Consider the following 25,997-nt stretch of genomic DNA (forward strand, 5'->3'; position numbering starts at 1 on the left):
TATTCATTAAGCAAAAAAAAACTACAACAATACATAGTCAAGCAGGCACAAAATCACTTTCATCCACACTGATATAGCACCAGTCTGTTCATTATTTATTTGTTTTTTGAATTTTGGATGGTTGGTGGAAAATCTGTCAGAAATATTAAAAAGGGAACACAATGTGCATACTACAAGCCAGGAGTTCTTTTTTCCATAGAGTAAACCTTTAAACCATTGTAATCTAACCAGAATTAACTGGTTTTTCTATTAAATCACTTATAATCATGATAACTGTGTAACCAATCATTGTAAGAGTCTCAAATAGATTGCATGACAATTTCAACTTCATCTTTTAACATAATCCACAAATGGCTGAAATAATTATTTCCTGAATAAACAGCAATTTGTTGTCATGTTAATAGATGCTGGAGGAGATTATCTGGGTATTAAGAGGAAGAAGGCCACGCAAGTCCATTGTTGGGAAATACTATTTGACCTCACTTAGATTTGATTATTTTATTCACTAAACACTAACAAGACATAAGGAGCATAACCTGACTGAAGTATGACTATTGTGACAAATGAATTATGTAAGTATGTAATTTCAAGAAGCAGTTATGGATACAGAGACTGTGAGGTAGTGTGAGTGCTTAAGAGTTAAAAATCTGTTTAGAGAAAAAAATTGCAGCACTCAGCTCAGTTGTTCCCTGTGCTAAAGTGACCATCAATCAAGAGTCATCCAGAGGCCTGTACTACGAAGCTGGATTTTCTCTTTTCGAGGTAACTTCAGGGTTAACCCTGGGTTTTCCATCTACGACGCTGGTTCACTTCTTACCGGGGTAAATCACCATGGTAATTTATGCTGAACGGCTAACCTGCTACGGAGCAGGTTATGTTCTGGATAAGAGATCAGTGAGTATGAAAGCACCACCTCCTGACCAATCAGTTCTCTTGGAAAATGGCCTGCCCATTAGAAGATCCTGTCGACATTGGTGCGTGGATCATGAGAGGTTAAAACTATACGAAAAGGTACAGATTTTCAAGCGACATTAAGTTACTTTAATATTCAACATTCATTTGACATTCAAAATACAAACCTATTACTGTATGCGCTTCAACCATTTGGGTGAATGATGTCAAACCAACTGTATAACATACAGACTAATATCCCTCATGTGCTTCAAGGCTTATTTTTCAAATATATCTTTTCGTCAATTTGTTTTTACAATTAAAATAAATAAATAACCTTACCACCACTCCAGTTTCAGAACTTGTGTCAGGAAACCTGACAAAACGTCTCAATAAGAACATCTTGAGAGTAATCGCTGCAAACGTGCAGAAAAGCAGAATTTTATTCATATTTTTTAATTGACCAAAATATATACTTGAAAAATAATCCTTGAGGCACATGAGGGATATTATTCTGTATGTTATATAGTTGGTTTGAAATCATTCACTCAAATGGTTGAAGCGCATAATAGGTTTGTATTTTGAATGTCAAATGAATGTTGAATATGAAACTAACTTCGCAACGAAAGGAAGGGCACTGAGGAATATAAACGGACAGAGTGCTGTCTGTTTATATTGTCCAATTAATTAATATTCATATTTACGCATTAACAGAGTCAGCAATTTTCTGCCAGCATTCCTTCCTGGCTTTTGCTCTGGCAACAGTGTTGCTTTTGGCCTGGATGATGTGATTGAATTCTTCATATTGAAGAATAATTGTCTGCTCCTCCATGGTAAAGTAGTCTGCTCTGCAGAGTTTCTGCATGTTTGTGATTGGTCAGACGCTGCAAACACCTCCCCTTTATGTGAGCGCGCAGTGATCCAGATTGGAAAACCCTGGGTTCAATTACCGAGTTGATAACCAGCTTCGTAGTACCGCTTATCAGGATTGCAAATGTCTGAGTAAATCAACCCAGGTAACGGAGAGATATCCCGGGTATGTTAATCCAGCTTCGTAGTACAGGCCTCATGACTACAGATTATTTCATGATATGTTTGTCAGTGTCATTGCACTTCAGGGCTGTATCAGTGTGGGAGGCAACGAGTAGAAGGCACCTCCAGTGGAAGGTAAGCTACTACCTTTTTCACAAATGCCTTAGCTTATTCACTTTTTTGGAATTCCGGCTTGAATATAAAAACTACAATAAAACAATTGCACATTGCATAATCCAGGTCATTAAAGACCCATGGATCAAATCAGCTTCCATCCCTTTGCAGCAGTCAGTGAAATGAAAGAGGTTTTTTCTCAGTTCTGACTGTGCCTAGCTACATTCTCTAAAGGACCTGGTGCTGTACTTCTGAAATATTCACCCGAATCCAGTGGAATATTTGCCCTGAGGCTGTTAGTCCACCTACAGGTGAACAGCTGATTTGTTTTGCGGATTCTGCAGGTGTTTTTCATCCCCTTTGTTTTTGTTCCAGTGCTTCAGCCCTTCTGGGAAAGAGGTATCCTCCTCAGATTCTCCAAGCCCTTCTACAAACTCCTCATATGTTGAATTTTCTTGAAAGGGACGCTGTCCCAGCAGTTCTACCATGTCAGCTTTGTCTAGAATCTCTCTTTCTAGAAGACGTTTTGCTACCTGCAACACATGATCAATAATAATAAACAACAAACAGTTAAAGCAATAAAGAATATTAGTTAAGGTTAATTCCACCATCAACAGAAGTGACAAATAGATGTTTAGTAGCAGTATTTTTTAATAATTACCATGATCGTATCTCAACCAGCAATTTCATTTGATATAGTTTAAGTTAGCACTCTTCCAAACTGTTTTTGAGAATGAAAATTTTAGCAAACCACAAAGCTACCACTTGCTGCAATGCCGTGATCATTGAGCTGCTTCATAAGACAGCACTTTATCTTTACCTGTCATTTCCAATCGTTCACGTCAGTATCTACAAGAGTACTCACCTTTTCCACTAGTTCTTTTTTATCGGTGACAAGCTGAAGTGTCCGTTGGAAGGCAGCATCTATGAGCACACGGACCTCCTGGTCTATAAGCTGAGCTGTAGGTTCACTGTAGGGCTTCTCAGTTACAATGTTACCCTGCTGAGGGAGGTCAAATGACATCTGACCCACCGCCTCACTCATTCCAAACTGTACAACCTAAAATAAGAAGGGGATCAAAGCATTTATACTGAGTAAACTAAACTTCTTTGGATGCAGGATCACATACAGGAGTTTTTATTCTTGTCCGGTGGGCATGCTTGCTGTAAAATGTAAAGATTACCTGTGTGTATGCAGACTGTGTGACTTTCCTGAGGTCATCCTGTGCCCCAGTGGTGACTCGACTTAAGAAAACCTGCTCAGCCACTCGACCCCCAAGCATCATGCACATTCTGTCAAACAGCTGCTCCCGGGTGAACAGGTACTGCTCCTTTGGTAGATATTGAGCATAACCTAAACCTTTTCCTCTGGGAACAATGGACACCTGGGAGAGGAGAGTTGTGATCATTTGGTCAAAGATTGTTTTGAATGTAGAGGAAAAAAAGAAAATACATCATGGACTGGACACACAAGAATTCAAAAAAAGAAGCAGCAGTGGAGGAGAAGAGAGACAGCAGGCAGTTTACCTTAAGGAGGGGGTCTGCATGTTCTAGGAACCAGCCGGCCACAACATGTCCAGCCTCATGATACGCCACAGTAGTCTTCTCCGGAAGCTGCAGTACCTGTGTCTTTTTTTCAAGACCTGGGAGTAGAGTTAATGTTTTATCAAACTGAACTGTATGTGTTTTGTGCATGTAGTAATGTTGTATAGAAGAACATAAGCTAGGAGGTGTATACATTGAAATTTGAGTAATAAAATATAATTAATAAATTCATACTTCATGCCGTCTCATCTAGATAAACTAAGATATATGTTACTCCATTAAGAGCCTGGTTGACAACTTACCTCCAATGACTCTCTCGACTGCCTGTTCAAAGTGCTTGGTATCAACATACTGGTATAGGTGACGTGCTGCTATTAAAGCAGCCTCATTACATACATTAGCGATATCAGCCCCTGCAACACAAAAAACACCATAACCTGGTTAGATTGCTGTGATAAAATAAATTATAGATGGAAAAGTATGACTCTTAATCTAGAGACTGAGTTGTGTGCACATTTGAACACATAACTCCTGTTCTTACCAGTAAAACCTGGAGTTAGTGCAGCTAGTCTCCTAGCTAAAGCCTCTACTTCTATACTGGAGTCCAACTTCAGAGGTCTCAAATGCACCTTAAAAATGGATGCCCTGCCTTTTATATCTGGTGGGCCTAGGGAAAAAGAAAACAAACATGTCATGAATTTCAAATCAAATGCTTTTCAGGACATCTGTTTTTCGGCAAAACAATGATAAACTCAACAAAATGAGATAAAAAATATAATTGCAGAGGTAAACTCATCACATGATTATGTCACTAATGCAGAGACTCTGCTGCTATAACATTAACATACAATACAGAATCCACTTCAAATGGTCCTCACAACCAGTTTGCTTTTTTCCTGCATTATAAGTGTACATGTCACACAGCTCATTCTTAATATATCACTGACACATGTTTAACAGCCAACACACAGCATTAAACATCAAGCTGGTCTATGCAGTTTTTCAAGTCAAACTATGTTAGTAAAAATAAATCATAAAGGATGTCAGCTGCGAAGAACCGCAAGGTGAAACTAATTTTGTTGAGCTGTGCATCAAGCTTAGCCGTGGTGCAACATTGAAGGACATACTGACAGCAATTCACAGCTGTGAAGCTCTCAGTACAGTTACAGCAGCCAATAGCGCTTACTAAGAGAGAACTACTTTCATATAGTCAAGTAAAGTCATGAGGTCAATGGCACTCATCTTGAAGACAGCTTCTCAAAAATGTGAGTATACTGGAGCTTATAGGTCTATTCCTAAATTAAGAGCTGAGAGTAACACAAGGGTTGTAGAGTGTGAGAGGGAGCATTTATACATACACATAAGGACCTGTTAGATCTTAGTCTTGAGTCACTGGTTAAACTGTTCACTGGTCACTTTTTTTCTAACCAACTTTATCTGAATGAACACTGATAAAACATAACAACAGAAAAACTGAAGGGAACAGAGCAACTCAATAACATGGAGAGGAGTGGTGTGTCCCATCCCTCACATTGGCCTCCAATTTTCTAATCCTTTTATAGAAAGCCAGCTCTCTCATTTTGACCCTGTTTTCTTTGTCCGAGAGAAAAAATGCCCTGCCTGCCATTGTCCAGCACTGCTGGCGTAGAGCAAATTACATCTAAGCAGGCAGAAAAAGATCAACCATTTTAACCTCAAAGATAAAAGCACACAGCATGCAGCAGGCTCTTTAAATGACATAACATGTGAACAGGCGCAAAAAAGAGTGCTGGCAAATCTAATAAGCTTCACACTAATTCTTTATGTAAACCATGAATGTACTATATGAACGTCAGTACCTTGTTTGAAGGAGACAAAAAAAAAAAGTTAAATTTTGGTTTGCATTAGAGCCAATAACTTGCATTTCTTGAATATTGCTCAGTGTGTAGCAGTAGACTACTGGGATAATGTAGTAAAACATAACTGCATGGACATAAAATTATTAAATTAATAGCATTAGAACAAGAGAAAAGAATGAAAACTCCAAGTTTTTGTGTACGTTAAGACGACTTTCCAAGGATTAAAAACTGCATTAGTGCACATATATACCATTAATTCCTTAAAGTTAAGTTTCCGTAATTATTCATGGGCGAGATGTACAAATCAAAAACCTTGTTAATCTGTCATTTCCAAATTACTGGAGATAAAGTATCATTCCTTTTTATAAAGAAATGACATATTAACAAGAACCGTTAAAAACAAACTACAGTACACATATTTTACCTATGTATATGTGTCTATCAAAGCGTCCAGGCCTCATCAGAGCTGGATCCAGGATATCAACTCGATTGGTACCAGCCAAAACAACCACATTTGTACTACTATTGAACCCTGTAATGAAAAAACACAAATAACATACAAAGATGTCATGAAATATTAGACAGATGCTGTAAGAGACTTCCAAACACTGAGAAAGGTGAGGTAACTGCTTACCATCCATTTCCACAAGTAACTGGTTGAGCGTGTTTTCTTGCTCGCTCTGGTCACCGAAGTTCCCTCTGCCTCTCTTCCTGCCCACTGCGTCAATCTCGTCAATGAAAACGATGCAAGGAGCATTTTTTCTAGCCATGGCAAACATATCCCTTATCTAATATAGGACAGAGCAAACAGACATTTGGTTAGTCCTGCAGTGATTGATGAACCCTAACCCTTACTAATCAGAATTCATTACAACACAAATGACATATGGTGCAATTATTCAATAAAAAAGAGCAAAGCCAAGACTGTTCTTTATAATTGTATCCTTGACATACCAATGAAAGGAAATGAGTTTACAGATGATGCGGCCAAGTGAAAGCAAAAACTCAAATGACTCCTTGGCAGAGTCTTGTATTCAGCCCAGTACTGACCCTTGCTGGGCCGACGCCAACAAACATTTCCTGGAACTCTGAGCCGTTGACAGTGATGAAGGGGACGTTAGCCTCTCCCGCAGTAGCCTTAGCTAGCAAGGTCTTCCCTGTCCCTGGTGGACCAGATAACACTGCACCCTGAGGAATGAGGGGTCACTTGATGATCAATGTGAATGACTTGCAGAGAGCTCTCACTTTAAAACTTTTTTTTAATCCCATACTCTTATTTCTGTCCAACACTATCAATCCAAACTGTCAATTAAGGACAAACCTTGGGAATCTTGGCTCCCAGTTCCTTGTACTGCTGAGGGTTCTTCAAGAAGTTGACAAACTCCAATATCTCCAGCTTGGCTTCCTCGCAGCCTGCGACATCCGTGAATCGAACATTGATGTTTTCTGTTATGAGCTTGGCTTTGGATTGACTCATACTGAAGGGGTTTCCTCGCCCCCTGCGTCCACGTGATTGTGCCATTGGTCCGTGACGTGTTGTAAAAACTAAGAAGCCAACCATAAGTAAGGCTGGGAGAATGCTAAATAGGAATGTCCTACGAAGAAAGACAAAGCAGCTTAATTGGGTTAGCATGCACAAACCCAATAGTCTTAAAAGTCATATCAATACTTAGAAGACCACATATCTCACCCATCACTTTCACTGCTGTAGAAAACAGGTACTTTGTGTGTGGGGTCCAAACCCATATCCTGCTGAGCTAACTCCAGGTTATGCTCAAATGAGTCGACACTGCCTATGTTGAACCACAAATAGTTCTGAAACATATAGACAACAGAAAACATTTAACATGCAGTATAATACTGTATGCTTACTTTAAGTTACTATGACTATGTGTGTGAGAGAAGGGAAGAAAGAGAAATTCAAGTTTTTTAGCCCACAATCACAGAGTCTTTTAAAAATGCATGCTACTAACCACTTCAGATGTGTTCACTCCATTGGCAGGAATCACTTTGACGTATTGTTTGTTAACAACTTCCAGGTGATCCACCTGTATAGAAAGCACCATATACCTATTAGCATAAAGATGAGAGACATGCTCATTAGAAATATACCAAAACTAAAATGCTTTCACTCTTACCAAGCCTCTATTTAAATAGTGATGCACAAAGTCCTTCCATGAGATTTGGGCCCCCTTCTCTCGGAAGTAGAAGTACAGAAAAGCTGTGGCCATGCCAGCTACAGCAAATGCTAAGTTACGTATTGTTTTTTCATCCAAGGGAAAATCATCCTGTTAGTTAACGAAAGGAGACAGAGAATTAATTGATTATAGGAGAGACTCAGCGTGCCAATGAAAAATACAATACCTGTCTCACCCTGTGGCTGTAGCAAGCTGACTCTCAAAAAAACTACAAGCACCATTTTAAAAGGGAGAGCTCAATTGGTGCCATATTAAAATATACAATAATATTGATTTAAACTTTGAAATCTAATAACAATATATAATATCTTTATAACAAACATTTCTGACAAGGATCTCTTAAGTTTTATAAGAATATCACACACTTAAAAACCCATTTATGTGACACGGATCACAGATGCCAAATTATGGTGGATGTGACTTGTATCAGTGAGTAAAATGCGTGTAAAATCATGGTTTGATTTGGCTGTTAAAGATCTCAGATGCCAGAATTTTAGTAAAAATCTTCCATGCCATTAGTGTTAGGTTTAAACACATACTGATAAAATGAATTTAAGGAGAACACAGTTATCAATCAAAACCTGACAAAGATTCACACCTGAAAACGCGTCCACCAGTGTGATTCTTCCTTTTTTCCTCCTCTTCGTCTTTGATTCCCTTCTTCATTTGGGTCCTGTCCGTCCCTTCCAAGAGATTCTTCCTTGGTGTTTTCATCTTAAGAGTAACAGAGAGCCAATGACACACTGCACAAGACGCACAAATACTGCTACACATTATAATTCACTCCTCACTCACTTTCATCGGATTTGTTTACACCGGGATTCTCTTCACTCTTTGGGAAAAACTTTTCAAAACCTAAACCAACAGCAAACAGCCAAAACAAAATGATTAACTGCAAATGCGTCACAGTGGCCTACAAGGATTTAGGTTATTCTATGCACCCATTTAGCTTCATTATAGAGCGTAACAGCATTAGGGGGGTATATTACCTCTTGGTGGTTTGTTTGAGCTAAGTAGCCGAGCAAGAGGGAAACAGTGTTGATATAATCCTCCACACTTCTTTTGGATCAGGGGCGTCTTCTGTAATAAAGATATGGAAAATAAATGTACAGCAGTACTGCAAAATGTTTCAATGATTTACTTAGAGCTCAGCTGATGATTATTGATACTTTGGAATAAAAATACTACAACAACTATGTTTTGGCCAATATTCCTTTTTTTAAGTACACACATGATATTGACAGTTTGTTTTAAGGTGGTTAACCTTACCTGTCATCATAGAGCTTGGCAGCCTATTTGTGAGCATAATGTATAAATATGGGTGTATGTGACTTGAAGAACACGTTGTCATTATACTTTTGTGGGTTGGGGCAAGTGTGCAGGCGTTACCCTTTTGTCACTGATGCTGTTTTTCCAATAGCACTTTTACTCTTCTTCAACTCACAGACATGTGAGTAAAGCCATTGTAGCTAATTTACAGTTAAGCAATTAAGTTAATTATTTGTTGTAACTATTATAATTACAAAAATTTTTTTTTAAATATTATCTGTAGATAAAACACATACAATAAAACCTAAATGGAGACAACCTAATGACAAATGTCAAAGAGAAATGCTTGCAAAAGACATTTATAGCTCAGTTTACAGCATCATGAAAATATTCACATAATCACTTCATATAACACCAACAAGGCAATTTACTATATCTAAACATCTCCATTTAGTAAACACTGACTGGAACATAATGTCCAAATGTGTTGACGCTCTTGATCTGATAAGGATGAAGCAAAAAAACCCACAGTCTGAGTTGTAGCCTACCCTTCTTTGGTCTGTTCATGCTGATACATGCAGTATTGATTTTAATGATTTTAATAGAATAATATAAATTCTAAGATACTTCATATCGGCCAGTGCTCAATCCTTATTTTGTAGAAAAAGGCACAATTCAGTCATTGACAAATTCAACATCCCATTGCCAATTTCACTACTTTTAGATGCAGAGCTGATTTTTGCAGGCAAGTTGTATTTCAACTGAATTGCATGTGTGAAAATCTATGCTTAACCTATTTTTTAAGAGCAAATGCAACTGGATGAATGACTGAACTTTAAAAAAAAGAGCTGATTCAGCCAGGGCTAAACGCGCCCACTCCACACGCCCCCTTCAGTAAAAACATTACATAAGTGAGGAAACAGACTTATAAACAAAAACATTATCAAACAGCTATTTCGTGAGAGCTTAAACAAACGAGTAAGCATACATAAATAACGCCACAGTATGTTTGTTTGGAGGATTTTGGGGTTTACACAGAGCCTCTGGAACACTATGTTCTTTCCCACGACAGTCCTCCAACACTGACAAACTGCAACATTTCACAAGTCAACAAGTCCCAAACTAGGCTAACACACCTGTAGCGTCTGCGACTCACACAGTTATCCCACTCATGCACAAGTAGCTGCTAAAAAAACAACGTTTGCATTCATCCATTCCGGAAAAAAATAAGAAACTTTACACAATGACAAAAACAAAAAACAATACATCACCGTACCGACACAGCGACTGCACTGCTGTGGCGAAAAGTAGCTGAAAACATGGAAAAGTCTCGGCCCCACGTCCGAACCCGGTTCCGAAAGGGTCCGACACTGACAGAGAGCAGCCCCATCATGTCAGCTACTTTCTGCAAGCTTTGTCTTCAGTGGAGAGCCATCTCGTTGCGTGCATCCTGAGTTTACACAACAATCATCGTCTCGCGAGATTTTAGTCACAAAAGAACAGCGCGAGATTTAAGATGTGGGACATTTTTGACATGACTTAAGCCCATTGGTGGAGTAGCCTTAAACATTGTGGCTTGAATTGGTCGTAAAACACGTTTATTCTGACCAATAAACATTATTAAAAATATATTTTTTTTATTTTCAGAGCCAACAGAGTGCCATAATATGAGTGGGGTTATTGTCACAGGACAGCATGCAGCTGTCTGTGTTGTGAGCAGAATTCCTCTTGATCACAGTGCTGTAGGGTGTGTTATTGTATCTGCATTGCATGTCCATTTGAATTTTCAACCTATTTTGGGGTCTAGTTACATGGGACACACGGCATAGCGTTGTGTAAGGACTGGTGGAAGTCCAGACCCTCCACATGAGCATGTGCATTTGCTTTCCAATGGTAGCCAAAGTGGGCGTGCTTGACCCACATGTTGCCACAACCTACTTTTTTGACCTATGGTGGAAAGAACAGAACATTTGGTCCACTACTGGTTTCTCAAGTACAGTTTAGAAGTTATTGTACTAAACTTTGATGTTTAAATATTCTGCTACTTTTACTCCACATTACAGAAGGAGATATCAGTTTCAGGTGTACACACAACTTTTTTATCCACTACATTTATGTGATAGATTACTTTACAAACAATTTATTATGTATTGTTATAAAATAAACTACCCATCAATTTTAAATTTTAGTTTAGCTTAAATTAGCGCTCTCCATATAAATTAATTAAAAATAGCAACAATGTTTACATTTCAATTATAGGATTACCTAACTGGACTATGCAACACAGACATTGGGGCCTTAGGGGTCAGGTGCCCAGGAGGTCCCTGAGGCAGAACCTGTTTTAAGTGAGGTTTATCAAAATTTGTGAAGCTGAGTCCAAACTAGGGCTGTCCCAGTCACTTCTTTTCTACTAAACTTGAGTGCTGCCAATACTAATCTGATATTAATATGTGTTATAATCTTTCTGCTGCTTGTTAAATCAGACACTTTTAAGGCAATGAACCATCATCTGCAATGCCCCTGGTTCATGTCCAGCTAGAGATATCTCATTTCATATCTCATCACCTCATATCCAGTCTTCTCTCCACTGTCAGCCGTGTATTAAAAGCATAAAATGTCCCCCTTAAATATATATTAAAAAAAATAAAGTGGTCCTTCTGCACAAGGTGAAAGTTGATACTGACTTTAACAAAAAACTACAACCTTGAAGTGTTTCATTACTTTATTCATGCACCACGACTCCACATTATTTTACAACAGAGCATGATTTTTACCAACACCATTAACATCCATCACTTTGAAAAGAAAATATATAGTACATCATGCTGAAAGATAACACAGCCAACACTCATTATTTTAAAACAAATACTTGAGGTCAACATTTACACATTATCAAAGGTGCCACTTACCATCGTTGTCATCTCTAGACAAAATGTGCTGTGGCTATTTTAAGACTGAAACCATTAACATGATATAAGTGTATTAAGACGTTTGGATAACAGCTGTATGTAACCTGACAATTTACATGAGTGTTCACATCTACTGTTTGCTACACACTGCACTAAACTGCACTGCAACTGTCTGGAATGAATTCACAGATTTTAGTAAAAGGAAAAACACATTTGACTGTTAATCCCTTTTCGTTTCCAGTTCTCAGAGAATGGACCTGTAATGCATGCTTTGATCTTATATCTGTTGCTAATAGTTGGCTGTATGTTTGAAATTATGGTATTATGTACGCTAGGTTCCTTGTCAAATTGATTTTTTCCCCCCTGGAATATTCAAGACAGCTTGTTGACTATTAACAAACTGAAAGAACGCCTTTATGGAAAGGAACACATAATATAAACACAGGAAATAAATGGATACTTTTTTAACGACCTGAAATTTTAAACATACAGTATCAACAAAATATCCAGTGGTGGAAGTCAACAAGTGATAATTGAATGATTCATGATGATAAAATAGCAGTGATTAAGAATGACACCATGTATTTTAAGTTGTGTTCTACCGTCTGATGTGACTGAATAAATTGCTGATTCTAGATATCAGCTCAGTGTGATGTTAATTTCTAACTATGTAATATGTTCAGAGGACTTTTTTTTTTTTTTTTTTTTTTTTTTTTTTTTACAGCTGACTTAAAGGCAAATTTCTACTTAATATAATTAGGTGATTTTGTTTTTGGAAGCTAAAGTTATAACATTTAAAATTCAAAACCAGTTTTAATTTATGGCAACCTTTAAGTTTAGTATACAGCCAAGTTGGTAGTATAGATTAATGCAGTTGAGGCTTAGAATGGTTAATATAACTATAACTGCATGCAAATCATCTACTGATAACATGGTGTTTCTCTATATGGCATTTATTTTTTACATTTACACAAGCTAGCACGCGCACACGCACACGCGCACACACACACACACACACACACACACACACACACACACACACACACACATTGTTCAGTACATCCAATTTGTAGTATGAATTAAAAAGTTGGATAAAAATATATATTATTTTTCAAATGGGGTTTCTAAGTACCCCACTTCATTATGTAGTGCACAAGAAGATAAAGACACTACAGTATCAACATAAGCACAAAACCAAAGACAAACACAAACAGCGAGTCTGAACACATTTCTTTCACTTTCTTGATCGAGAAAAACTCAATGTGCAATATCCAGTTACATTGGGTGGTCCTCTCCAAAGTTACGCATTTTTCACATCTGGTTCCTCGTCCTGCTTGCGCTCAGTCATCCGGGCACATCGTGGACAAGTTGTGGAGTTGTCATAGTAACAATCTCTAAAGAGACACATAAAAATCACCAGCAAATTTTGTTTAAAATATCTCTATTGTAGTTCAATGGACAATTATACTGTATTTCTATCTAAGCAGAGTGGGACAAACTTAAATGTGAATGCCTTTCTCTGTTTACAGTTTGAAGGTATCTGGTTCTTTAGCCTAGAATAGCCCAATTACTGGAAGTCTTTGGGATGCTATTTTTTCTTCACTGAAGTACATTCCAAGTCTAAAAATGACTAACCTGTGGAAGACAGCAGAGCAGTCATGGCAAACTGAGGTGTGACTGTCAAAAGGGAACAGGATGTCTCCCTCCTTACACAGCTCACACACAAATCCTTTGGCCTGACAGCGCTACACATACACAAACAAAGCACACACACAAAATACATTAGAACTTAGGGGTTTCAGGAAGGTACCATTGTCTACTCTTAGAGCAAATAATAATTTGATTAGTAGTGGATACTAAGTCAAGTTATAAGTGATACAAACACAAGTAGTAGGCCTACTGATAAAAGACAAGTCAACATTGTCATTATTACTGTTCTTTGTGCTTTATGTTAGAACTCACCTCACAGTCTAGTTTGATGTGCTTAGCAAATGTGGTGTGGATTTCTGTTAGGGAACAACTGAGTCGGCCACTGGAGATGTCAATCAAATCCTGTAGTGAGTACATGTCGTCATTCTCCACAAAGTGCTGGCGATCTTGTAGCTGTGGAATATAAATACATCAGGAAACTGTTAATGAGATCAAAGTCTGTGACCAAACTGTCACAAAAAGGAATTTAATTTTTTTTCAAAACATTTGTATACACATTTTTGTTTTGAAAAGTTTTTTTTAACAATTTAACATATAAATACACAAGTTAATACATTTTAAAATACTTTAAGGAAAATTCTAAAATATTTTTTGGCTGATGAACTTGTGCAGAGAATAGTCAAATTCATTTGTTCAGACTGATCACATCCTGTAGCATCTCCAACCCTTAGATGCAGCCCAAACCCTCCATGTCCACCACATGGTGGTGCTGTTGTAACACAATATTTATTTGTTACACATAATGCCGGTTTTGTGTGGTGAACATACTGTATATTGGTAAGTGGAGTCTGACCTGTAGTAGAAGCCGAGCCTCCATAGCCTCCTTACAGGTGATGAAATAAGGCTTCATCAACAGAATATCTTGGCGGAGTTTCTGTAAATAGGAACACACACAAGAAACACTGCTGTAACAGAGATACATTCAGTATCATTTCTATCTCTCTCATATCTTCCCTCTCTGTGAATGTGTTGGGAGTACTTCATACAAATGTTTGAATTCCATGAAGCACTGATGACAAATGTAGTGATCAATAAAAGTGCTGGGATGAATCATGTGATAAAACATTTATATAAGTAACCAAAATTATATGGAGAAATTACTTCGGTAAGGCTTCAAAGCTTAAGAGAGCAGGATTTTGTTTTATTTACACTGACAATATTTTCATTCAAACTTAAATGTCTTGTGGGGTCCATATTATCTCCCTACCCACCCTGATCTCAACAAGTTCCTCCACAAAGTTGAATAGCAGCGGGTTGATTTCTTTTAGCTTCAGCACAGGCCGAGGCATCATCAGGGCCAGGTAGCGCAAAGATGATCTACAAACCTGGAACAGAGACACACTGTCAAAGCACAGCCTGGCTTAATGCGCCCACATGAACACACTAAAGCTCCTTTCAAACAGACACAGAGATATGGGTTACACCTCCATTGGGAGACAGCCTGATCGTGTCAATGCACATCATCTGACCTGGCTTCACAGCACTCCTGACCTAGGTTGAACTTGAAAGTTGGTCAGATGCTGCCTGGCTTTGGTAAAAAGGCAAGTTAAATCTAGGAATGCAATCGAATGTTATTGATGTTTAAACAACATTTGGCTGACTCCCCTTGATTAAGATTTGACAAAGCTCCTGCAGAACCACAGAAGACATGTTTTCATAGGCTGTGCAGTACCGTTTAGACTAGTAAAGTGACCTTTACATGTAAAATTGGTCCCTTTAGTTTATTTGATTACTGATTTTATTGCATTTGTTTACTTCAATATGCAATTCTGTATATTTTGACATTTAGCTGTAAAATGTATAAATGTTCTCTGTCAATGGTGATGACCAGGAAATAACAGGTCAACAGTCTCATTAAGTAAATGAGAGGAAGCCTTACAGACTAACATCTACAAGAAGTATGAGTATTTTCACATGTTGAGTATATTTTGTTGTGGCTTAAGACGGTACCTTGCGTGGTTCAAACTCCCAATTGTGTATGACACGAGCTGGGACAATGGCTGTGTCATTCCAGTGGCACGTGCTGCAGTAATACTGGCCTGTATAGTCACATTGTCTCGCCTCACTTGGCACGCCCCCTACAAGATCAACATGGCACATTGCAGTCGAACTATGAAACAAAAGATCAAAGCATGTACTTATCATTTGTAGTATTTTTATATATAGATGTATATTTCTCTGCCAAACATAAACCAAAACATTAAATTCATGCTCACTCAGTGAAACAGGGGTGCGACACTCTGCACAACGGTAGTCTTGGCGGTCTAGTCCAATTTCAGGGCAGATGCTGAGCTCATACTCCGACTGATGGCTGACCTTTGACCTCACACAAGGCTTAGTGATCAGGTTCATACACTTACTATGGCAACGGTAATAGCAACCTGGTACAAGAAAAGGAAAACCATGGCATGACAAATGTATCTAGTGCAACAGCATTGCAACTGCAGTCACCACTATACCCACTGGGTGTGATATGAAGGACTGGTTAACATATACAGTGAGCTATTCACTTGTGACTCCCAGTGAGTCCACTATTCAGGAAAGAACTTAAGTTGAAAACTGAAGTCATTAAAATGTAACACTACATGTTGTACACATGTGAGGGGACAAGTGAAGATAGGGAATGTTCACATAGACTAAGCTTAACACTGTATGTACGCTGCATTATAACACTTACAAAATACACAGTTACATACAGGATATGTAAAATATGATTATATTAGATTGTGTCTCACCTGTGCACGTATACCAGGTCTGTATAAGGCCCCAGATGATTGTGCTACACTTGTCACAGGTCTGTTTCACACTCTTGCTCTTTTCCTTTGAGAACCGGTGCTCCAGTAACATTCTCAGATTAGGCTCATCCTCCTCTGGGTCCTTTAAAAGGACAAAGTGCAAAAATGAAAAATTACCAATAACAACCACATACAGTGGAAATAGCACAACATAAATTACAAAATTAGTACAATAACAATTTGTGTATACTCATACTGCCTCCAAAAACAAGACTTAATTTACAGACAAAATTAATGTTTTATATTGATGGTTTAACATTTTACCATGCATGATACTATGAGTATATCACCTTCAAATTGTGATTTGATGCAAACTCAATGAAATAAGAATGAAAAAGTTCTATTTGCACTTTTCACATTCCTTTTATCCCTGCTATATGATCCTTCCTGCATTGTTACAGACACAATTCAATACCCAGATGCAACAAGCCTAGCCAGTAGTCTGTTCAACTTGCAAGAAAACAGAAAGTGGTCTGGGAAAATTCCATATGGTTTACAGCATTAGCAGTGACATTTAGAAGCTTCATATGATATGCTTCAAGAAGGCAGAATATCACTGAAAAAGAGGATTTGGACGTTAAGAAACAAGCCAGCTAATATATACTTAGCAACATCATTCAACAGGTGCAGCCTGATTCATGAAAACGTCTTCTCTGTGTATCACTGTAGCTATAATTTATACTGTGACATTTTTTGTTTGCTTACAATGCTCAAACATTACCAGCACACTAACTAGACTGCTTTATTGGTGATGTCAGAGGTTTTGCATAGGTGGAGAAATTATTTGGCTATTAAGATATGAACAGATGCCACTAAATAAAAATATATACAGCCAGGCTCAGGCTGACTGTCTGCTGGAAACAAGCTGCAACACTACAAAACTGTAGATCCAACACAGCTCCAAAGCACAAAATCATTAACATTTACTTTTTGTGGGGATAAAAACAACTCAAAATTCTAAGTGGACTCTGAAGTAATACTTTCTGTAACGTAAAGAAAATCTTCATAAACAGAAACTGTGTTATTTTAAACACCATGACATTTCTGCAGGTAGTTCCACAAGCCTGTTTAACACTTTATCAGTTTCTATTAATGCCTGTAATGCCTGCTCTCATTTACCTCATATAAAGGCAAAAAGTGATGTCATGAAAGCTGAAGACAGTTAGCACACAGTAATCACTTCAAAACATTAATAGCCCAGCAGGATTTCTTCCAATCTTTTCCTTTTTGTTACCTTGCTGAAACTGCTTTCTTAACCCTACAGCCATTCTGAGCAATAGAATTGTGACCCATTGCGTTAGGATATTTTTACACCCTACACTCATAGTAGAAATACTTTCAATTGCATTAAAACAAGCAGTTCTTTCAGTAAATCCCCCTGCAAAAAAGGAAAGGCAAGACTTCAATAAAACACTGCTGTATACATTGTGTGCAGCTGTGCATTCCACAAATATTAAAATGCCCAAGTAAAATAATTTAATTAGACAATTTTGAAGTCCTACTATATTACTGTACAAGGTTTTCCTCTTGGTCCAGCACCAACTTGTACATTATGTTTGCCACTTCTATGTTCTCTACCTACCTTAAGCTCTTGCAGTTTGAGTCGTAGGTGAATAAGTTTGACCACTGTGTCCTTTTGTCTCTCTGAATGTTCTGGCAGTTCCAAGATTAGCTTCTTACACTCCTCTATGGCCAGTTTCAGCTGTTCAATGTCTGAAGCCACAAACGAACCCTGTGACCGGTGAAAAAAGTAAAAGCGTGTCTGAATATATAGTGAATAGAACATATGTCTCTCAGGTTTACAATTGTGAAATTGTTTTAATTACTGTTTGCATTACTTACCATAGGTCTTGAGAAGTGGTCCTCAGCTAGACCAAGGTCCATGGTCCGATCTGAACTGTGGATTCTGGTCCCAGAATACAGCTCAGGTCTTGTTTCTAAAAAGACAGCAATGTGGTGTGAGGCGTTGTTTTTTATGTATCCACACTGTGGTTTATAAAGTGCACTCAGTTATGCATGATAATTTCACACACATGACTGCGGCCGCTGGAGACAATCCTCACACTCTGACTCACCACTCAAGAGGTCTGAGAGAAGGACAACAACATAAAATGACAAGTAAAGGATCCTCAGATTATTATCTTATCAGTCCTGGTAATGTGTAACCAAGCCAGATGACAAGACCGACTCCTACTGTGTTATTAGTAGGTGTGGTGCTGCTCACCAAACTGTATGAACTTTGACATACAGATTGCTTTAAAACTTTCACATGCTTACAATCAATGTGTTACACACTCATTCATATGTTATGGTTCTAAATCAATTAACCACTGTGCTCACATCCCTCTTCTATAAATACAATATAGCTGCTACTATACATGTATATTGTAAATGTAAAGTATGGCTTCTTTCTTGGCGTGTATGTCTTATTCCATCAAAGTCCTGATAAATGTAAGATTATTATAATTCTTATCAGTCACATCTTTAACAACTGGCAAGGTTTTAATGACACTATTGTAAGTGAGATAATATATCTGTAATGTTTTAGGAGACGCGCAGAGTGGTTACTGAATTCCTGACTGGGACAGGGATGAGCTTGTGCTTCCTGAAAGATTACATCATGTCAGTTGCCCTCATGTGATAGTCGCCTACTTGTGCTTGCTCTTTGGTTTCAACCAATTTCTGCTTCCCAGCTTGCCAGATCTTCACCAGTTACTCACTCACTCTGTCAGTCTGCAGTTTAGTGCCAGTCAAATAGCTTTTAAGAGTTTGTGCAAAGCTTATTTACTAGAAGAAAAGATGTCTGCTACAACCAGAACATGGCGTAAATTTAAAGAAGCTTACAAGGGCTGAGTGGAACTGCTGTGTTAGTTGATAGTTCTCTGCAAGTTCATCAAGTGACACCTTTCACATTACACACAGTGATATACTTCGTAGCTAATATAAAAAAACGGACTACTGCAGCTTTAATATAATGTGTCAAATAAAATCAAGATAAACTAAACTAAACAATAAAAAGGCTCAACACTCCAATTTTAACTAAATTATCCCAGCCAACTACAATCCCCTCACAGAGACAGTTACATTGCTAATAAATAGGTGGACATAATTACACCTATCATTCTTGTATCAATGAATTCCACTTTCCCCACTGTCTTCTCCCTTTTTCAATTGTTACAGAAAACCTTTTCAAGCTTCATTTGGAAGAATAAATGTCAAGGACTTAGGCTTTCATTGTCGATGAGGGATTTTGTGGATTACAATTATCAGATCTTATATATGGAATTTCTAGGCAGCTCAAGTACGTATTTAGAGAATGTATGTTTTACTTTGTTAAGGACCACTCCCCAGCATGGGTCACAATTAAATCCCTATATACCTGTATATTCACTCTACGGATAGGAAAAAGTTAATTAAACAGACAAAACAAACCTTTATGAAAAACACAACAATGGTTTGGCACAGTGCTCTCACATATTTGGATGAGAACCGACAGACCTAGGTATTACATTTTGGTTTATGTTATATGTTTATTTGAAGAACTTAAAACCACAAACCAAATTCCTACAAAGCACTTCTTAAAATATCTTCAGCTACAAAGTTTTATTATGTCCAGACAGCACAAATAGAGCTTCCCCCTCTGTTTAACTAAGAAGAAATCACTTTAAAGCGTCTGGAAGCCAGGAGGCATGTGACTTTACTATCTGTTTGTAAACAAGGGAAAATTATCTTCAATCAATATCCTGCAGACATGGAAAATAGATTTGAGAGTGACTGTAACAGAGGAGGAATAATCAAAGGCTTGCTACTTAGTTCAAACTCACTCAGTAAACAAACACAAATGACTACAATATAAATGGCTAAGAGGACAGTACATCACTCTGTCTAGGCTGCTTCACTTTCATCAATATTCCCAACACATAAATGTAACCAGCAGAAAGGGTCTGTACTGTATTTCACTGTATGTAGGAGTGCCTGAGGAATAATCTGCTTTTGGAAAAGAAAGTGCTGTCAGATTATTGGAAAAGAAATGCCTCTTAATCCTAAATTATGTATTCTGAATAATCACCAAGATGATTCTGTAACTTCAGACTACGTAAGCTCCCGGCTCAACGTTGTTTTTTTGGAAGCTAAAGGACGCTCATGGAAGAAACAAACAACCTGTGGAATTTTCCAGTGGCTGAAAGGAAAGACTTTTCACTTTACGCTTGACAAGATAAACTAATTCATCAAAAACAAACTTGATAAGATCTGGAAAATTTTGTTTTATTTCTTTCTTTTTTTTCAGTTTCCTGGAACATACAAAAATGATGTCCGGAAAGATGAGCTGGTCTGACTGCTGATAAGGGCTTTGGGCTATTTCTTTATTCCTTTAAAAAAAAAACAAAAAAAAAAACACACCAAATATTAATATTATAAATATTACCTTACCCTGGAGTACAGTTTTAGTTGAAACTCTGTAAATAATGTATGATTATATTGTATACAGTAGTTTACTGTAATTCAATCATATTGTGAGCAGTTTGGGTTTTGCTCTCCTCTCATAACATTATACAGTACAGAGGTCCAAATAAATGTGTCCACTCCTTGTGTATACTCTTGAGTTTAAAATGAAATGAAGCCTATGGGCTGGCAACACTTTCCATAACACTAAATCTGATCAACCTCAAGGTTTTGGTTGTCTGTGAAAATATTAAAATAGAAAAAAGAGACAATGAAATGATGAGTTTTGGCATTTCAAATTGGAAAACAAAGGTTTCATAAAAATCAATAAATGTAACAAAACTAAACAAATCTTAAATAATCTTAAACAAGGGAGACAATGAAACCAAATTTGAAAAGAGAAACAAGCCTTAAATAGTGCATGAAGATCCCACAACTGCGAAACACAACAACAACCAGGCTAATCACATGTTTTTCTTACAGGAGAAATAAAGACAAATGCTCTTGTTACCTGCATACACCTCAGAATAAATCATGTTAAGTGAAGTAAGCTTCTCAGTGCCAGGCAGGGAGAGGACAATGAAGTAGAAAACATACAGGATACCAGACGGATCAGCTCAGTTAACAGTGTCTGGTGTTTCCCGTCACAATGACTATAATAATTTAAAAAGAAACGTATTCTCCCAAATCCTCAAATACAAGAAGTGTTACTGAGGCAATGCTTACACTTATGTTTTTCATTTCCTCTGGTTCAGCAACAGCATTTCCTACTTCCTTTTCCATAAGAGTTGTGAAACCTTTTTAGCCTATGATAACCGTTTGAGGGAGAATCAATTTGTCAGAAACAGTTTCATCAGGAGTCACTGCCCTATCCTGACCATACTGACATAATCTCAGCATTCTGAAACTTCACTGTATTTGGCACCATAAGGGACTTTCTTTTTTCTTTTTTTTTTACATCTAGACAAGATTGGCTCATTCCCCGGCTCCGCCAGTCCATATGTTGATGTGTCCTTGAGCACCAACAGTGTATAAATGTTAGCTTCCCCCTGATGAGCAGGTTGGTATGCTGTGTGGCAGCCCCTGCCATCAGTATATTAATGTGTGTGTGAATGGGTGAATGTGACATATAGTGTAAAAGCGCTTTGAGTGGACTATAAAGGCCTATAAGTACAGCCCATTTACCATGTGCATACTGTACTGTGACATTCAGAAAAGCAGGATCCACGATCTCAGTAATCACCACTAACTGCAGCACCCATCTGTTTCATGAGGAAAACATAAAGAAAATGACACTTTAGGCAGCTTAAAGCACCCCTTTCAACCTCTAGAATCAATAAAATATTTTATCTTTATCCTTCTGTTCCTACAGCAAACAACTAAAGGATAGCTGATAGCTATATTTGATCCTCTTCATGACCGATCACAGGTATGGAACGTTTATAGTCTATTGACACACTCGAAACACGCAGCCAAACTCTAAATTTGCATCATCACGATAGTGGCTAAGAGTGTTCACATCTTCACAGTTGTATCGGCTGCACCAGAAGTGAAGTTGGTGTTCCATTTCATGTATTTGGAAGTTCCTTTTAGTGAAATGTATCATACAAAATATGAAGTTCCAGTTGCAATCTCGACTAATAACGCTCAAAACCTTTTTCGTTTTTGTGAGATTTTTGCGACCATCAGATTAAATCAATAAAATCAGAAAGCTCTGTCAAACACTGGATTACTTTCAGTCAATCACAGTTATTAAATTCATTATTATTCATTATATTAGTTTCCTCATATGTCCTTGTAGAACTGATAATGCAAGATCATGAAAGACTATACAATGAGCACCTCCTTCAGGAATGAGGAGGTGAGAAAGTAAACTGGATTTGAACTTCACTCTCTAGCTCTCTTTCATTTGCTACACAACTATTTCTTGCACTTTTTGTGTGTACAGCTCTGAATATCTTCCAGGAGATACTATCTGAAAACACACTGAATTAACTTGTAGTTCTCTAGCGGCCCTTACCTGACAGTCCATGAAGGAATATGATTTTTGGCTTTGGTCTCTAGACTGAATGTCGTGGCTGTAAGAACTGTGGTTAAACTTTACCGTGCTGTGGGGGTGTCTTGCCTCCTTGGGGACCATCTTCTTCCTCTCCACGATCAAATGGATTGAGGCGGGTTTGGCGGAAAAGTGCAAGTCTCTCATCATACTCCATTTCATTGGCTACATCTAAGGAAGACAAAACAGAGTACAGTCAGATTTATACCAAACTTCTTCTGTTGTGTCTATAATTTGAGACAGGATGGAGAACCTCTGCAGTCTTTTACTGTCAGCTAATGTGTCTGCTTGGATTTTATTATCATGCAGTGTGTTCTCAATCAGATCCCAAAGACAACTGTGCTGCTCTGAAGTGATTCAGTGACAATAAAAGCAATTAGGTTTATTTTATAAGGTTTTAATGTATTCAAATGTGTCACAGCCAGAACAGGTATATAATCCAACAAAGTGAGATGTGCTGTAATACTGTATACTGACTGTAATGCTTCATATTACAGCATTTCACTTGCATTTTACAGTATACAGTAAATCTACTTTATACTTTGTAACACACACACAGTGACAACATTTTTAAATCTTAATCTTATGTTTTTCATTACTGTATTTTTCCTACATAGGACTGCAAGACTACCTCACAGGGGTAGCAGAGGTTTTTTTTCACACCTCAGCAGGAGGAGGAGGCTCTTTGTACCATAGTCATAGCAAATAATGCAATCACACTAAAGGAGTTACAGAGTGCTACTATAGAAAACAACAATGTCTTTGAAAACATCTAAATCTGTAAGCATCTCAACGACTTACATGGTGCTGAAAAGACACCAGATAAGTATGAAACAGCTGGACCATGTACTATTTGATAAATAATGATGACAAAGTGAAGGAGCTGTGATACCAGTATGTACAGGTAAAACATCTATGTGCAACTGGATTTTATAGTAAACAGTGCAACATTGTAGAGTAATATACAGTACAATGTGTCTAAGCGTGACCTTTACACTTTTGCTACAGCTGTAGAAAAGATCATGCAATATACATGTAACTGTATCTTGTCCAAAATGAAAATACATGTAATGCACAAAACTCATTTTGTATCTTCTGGGATACAGTGTGTAAAGAAACTGGAATCAAGTGAACTATTTTGCAACTTCATATATCTGGATGAGGCTGGTTTCATCCTGGCCAAAGGTAGTGGTGGTGTGCCAGGCCAGCAGAGTGGGAACATACCTGTGTCTACTGCTATTTCAAAACATGGTGTGTAAACTCATATTCCCATAATAGGGCCATAAAACACATAGCATCTCCCCACTCTCTTAGACACCCACTATAGGGATCTCATCCCTGTAGATGAGAGGGGTCTGATTCAAGATGATTTCCCAAAGAATGTGGTAATTTGGGATAATGTGAGTTTCCATCACTCAAACACCATCTGGTGGTTTGTGACCCACAACAGGATGCTGATGAAATTCCTCCTAACCTATTCCCTCTTCCTTAACCCAACTGAGGAGCAGCATGCGAAGACGTAGCAGCAGACGCCTGCAAAGGGTGGATAAGACATTCCAAAAGATTATTTCCATGCTGCATTGCAATGGAAAATATCTGTTGTGATGTAGATGAGAGTGTGTGGCCTGACAGACAGGATCGTCAGGAGGTGTAGAAGGACTGCACTGAAATTCATTGTACAGCACTGCATGAGCACTTCTACTTAAAGGGTGTTTCCTAAATTTACATTTATAATGTTGCTTATTTTCCCACTTGTGCGATGCAGTGCTGTAAAATAGTCCTGTATTGTTCCTTTCTGTCAACAAATTATTGTAAAAGCGTAAATGTGAATCCTGTCCAATCTCTTGCAATCAATCTCCCACAAAACACCAGCCACTTCATTAGGTACAATCTAAGGTAATCCAACACAACAAATTCTGCATTTACAAAGCTTCTACATTTTCATTTTTTTGTTGACATTGTCAGACAGGTGATAATTCTACCTTATGTTTATTACTGAGGTCGTAGTGGATTGTAGTGGCCCCTAGTCCCTGTAGTATTTGGATTGCACAAGATTGCACAGGTGTATCTAATGAACTGGCAGGGGAGAGTACTTTCACGGGCAGTGTGGTAACTCTTACTGACATATCTTCTTGTACACAGGTTCAAACTAAATGCAGTAGTCCAACTCTTTTAAAAATTGCAATAGCATGTCAAAAGCATAAACTGTATGTAGCTTCCATAAAGTGGTCTGCAACCTCAACACAAGTGCATGCTTCAACTTAGCTGTCCTATATTGAAAATGGCAAATTTAAGTAGTAGCGAAATGAAAACCACATCTCTCCTGCTCTATTCAGATGGACAGTTCATCACCGTCACTGAGCAGGCTGCAAAACTGGAAACATTAAGTAATTTCTAATTGTTTAGCTGAATTTTAAGGGGAACCATTCATCATGGAGCTCAACACATGGGTCACACAAGGAAACACAACAAAGCCTGAGAAGCGTTACAACACAGGCTGAAATCCCTTAACCAGTTACTACCAATCAGAACTGTTGACAGTACTCCCCTATAGAGCAGTAACCTTGGTTATGTGTCCAGTATAGCTGCTGAACACGTCACGTAGGATACCTAAGTTAATAAATCACAGCTATGCTACAAACATAACAGTATAAACCATCATCAAAAACAGAGCTGTCAAGCTAAAGCTAGCTTAGCCAACTACTGCTAACCAAATCACTCGTGTTTTGATGCTGATATGTTAGCTAATTTAACGGAAGCTTACCCCGTTGTTGACGTTACTTAACATCAATGATTGGGCAGTTACGAAATGTGTTTAATTGTCGACGCTTGTGGTCAAATGTATGCAGTTCTGCCCGTGTTGTCTTTTCGTCCCTGTCATCTGCAACATCACAAGGCTAAATAAGTCAAGTCACTCGTTGCCAGAAGCTACGTTTCCGGAAAGTATTTTCAAAACAAATCCCTCCATCGCAAACGCATAAAAGTAATTATGTGATTAAAACGGGGAACTGAGGTGGATTCGAGGAAGAGTTTTAAGAAATATGTTTTAGTAAATAAAAACATGAATACCGTAATACTTCTGCATCTTGTTTCAATGTGGCATCTTGAGCAACAGTGGCGATATATGGAAACAACACATTATATTTTTTACTTTGAAAGTGAAACAGTGATAGCTGTACATTATGTTTTGAGTGGAA

General features: G+C 37.9%; 2 protein-coding genes and 1 long non-coding RNA gene across 4 annotated transcripts; 1 reads left to right on the forward strand and 2 right to left on the reverse strand.

Moving 5' to 3' along the window:
- Positions 1-2,008: 2,008 nt before the first annotated feature.
- LOC128356072 (uncharacterized) lies at positions 2,009-2,604 on the forward strand. The gene is made up of 3 exons (XR_008321154.1): positions 2,009-2,058; positions 2,241-2,348; positions 2,413-2,604. It is a non-coding gene; the product is annotated as an uncharacterized LOC128356072 (long non-coding RNA).
- Positions 2,343-10,308, reverse strand: LOC128356061 (AFG3-like protein 1). Its single transcript, XM_053316497.1, has 17 exons — positions 10,164-10,308; positions 8,608-8,698; positions 8,414-8,473; positions 8,217-8,332; positions 7,559-7,708; positions 7,394-7,468; positions 7,111-7,235; positions 6,742-7,015; positions 6,471-6,608; positions 6,055-6,208; positions 5,845-5,952; positions 4,124-4,249; positions 3,885-3,995; positions 3,565-3,680; positions 3,222-3,422; positions 2,903-3,097; positions 2,343-2,570 (listed from the first exon to the last, which is right to left on the reverse strand). Exons 1-17 carry the CDS (start codon positions 10,278-10,280, stop codon positions 2,343-2,345), a joined length of 2,385 nt encoding a protein of 794 aa, XP_053172472.1. The 5' UTR covers positions 10,281-10,308.
- A 2,523-nt stretch (positions 10,309-12,831) lies between these two features.
- Positions 12,832-25,691, reverse strand: def8 (differentially expressed in FDCP 8 homolog). 2 transcript variants are annotated; one of them, XM_053321529.1, is made up of 12 exons: positions 25,565-25,691; positions 22,849-22,971; positions 18,144-18,238; positions 17,884-18,033; positions 16,242-16,383; positions 15,723-15,887; positions 15,457-15,584; positions 14,718-14,831; positions 14,300-14,380; positions 13,759-13,899; positions 13,432-13,541; positions 12,832-13,190 (listed from the first exon to the last, which is right to left on the reverse strand). In XM_053321529.1, exons 2-12 carry the CDS (start codon positions 22,955-22,957, stop codon positions 13,097-13,099), a joined length of 1,329 nt encoding a protein of 442 aa, XP_053177504.1. In that variant the 5' UTR covers positions 22,958-22,971; positions 25,565-25,691; the 3' UTR covers positions 12,832-13,096. The 2 variants fall into 2 exon arrangements, with proteins under 2 accessions (XP_053177504.1, XP_053177512.1); XM_053321537.1 differs by lacking the exon at positions 25,565-25,691 and adding an exon at positions 18,335-18,388 and having other exon boundaries at positions 22,849-22,892.
- Between the last annotated feature and the right edge of the window lie 306 nt (positions 25,692-25,997).

This window comes from Scomber japonicus, chromosome 1 (genome assembly GCF_027409825.1).
Source record: "Scomber japonicus isolate fScoJap1 chromosome 1, fScoJap1.pri, whole genome shotgun sequence".
In the NCBI taxonomy this organism is placed as follows: Eukaryota; Metazoa; Chordata; class Actinopteri; order Scombriformes; family Scombridae; genus Scomber; species Scomber japonicus.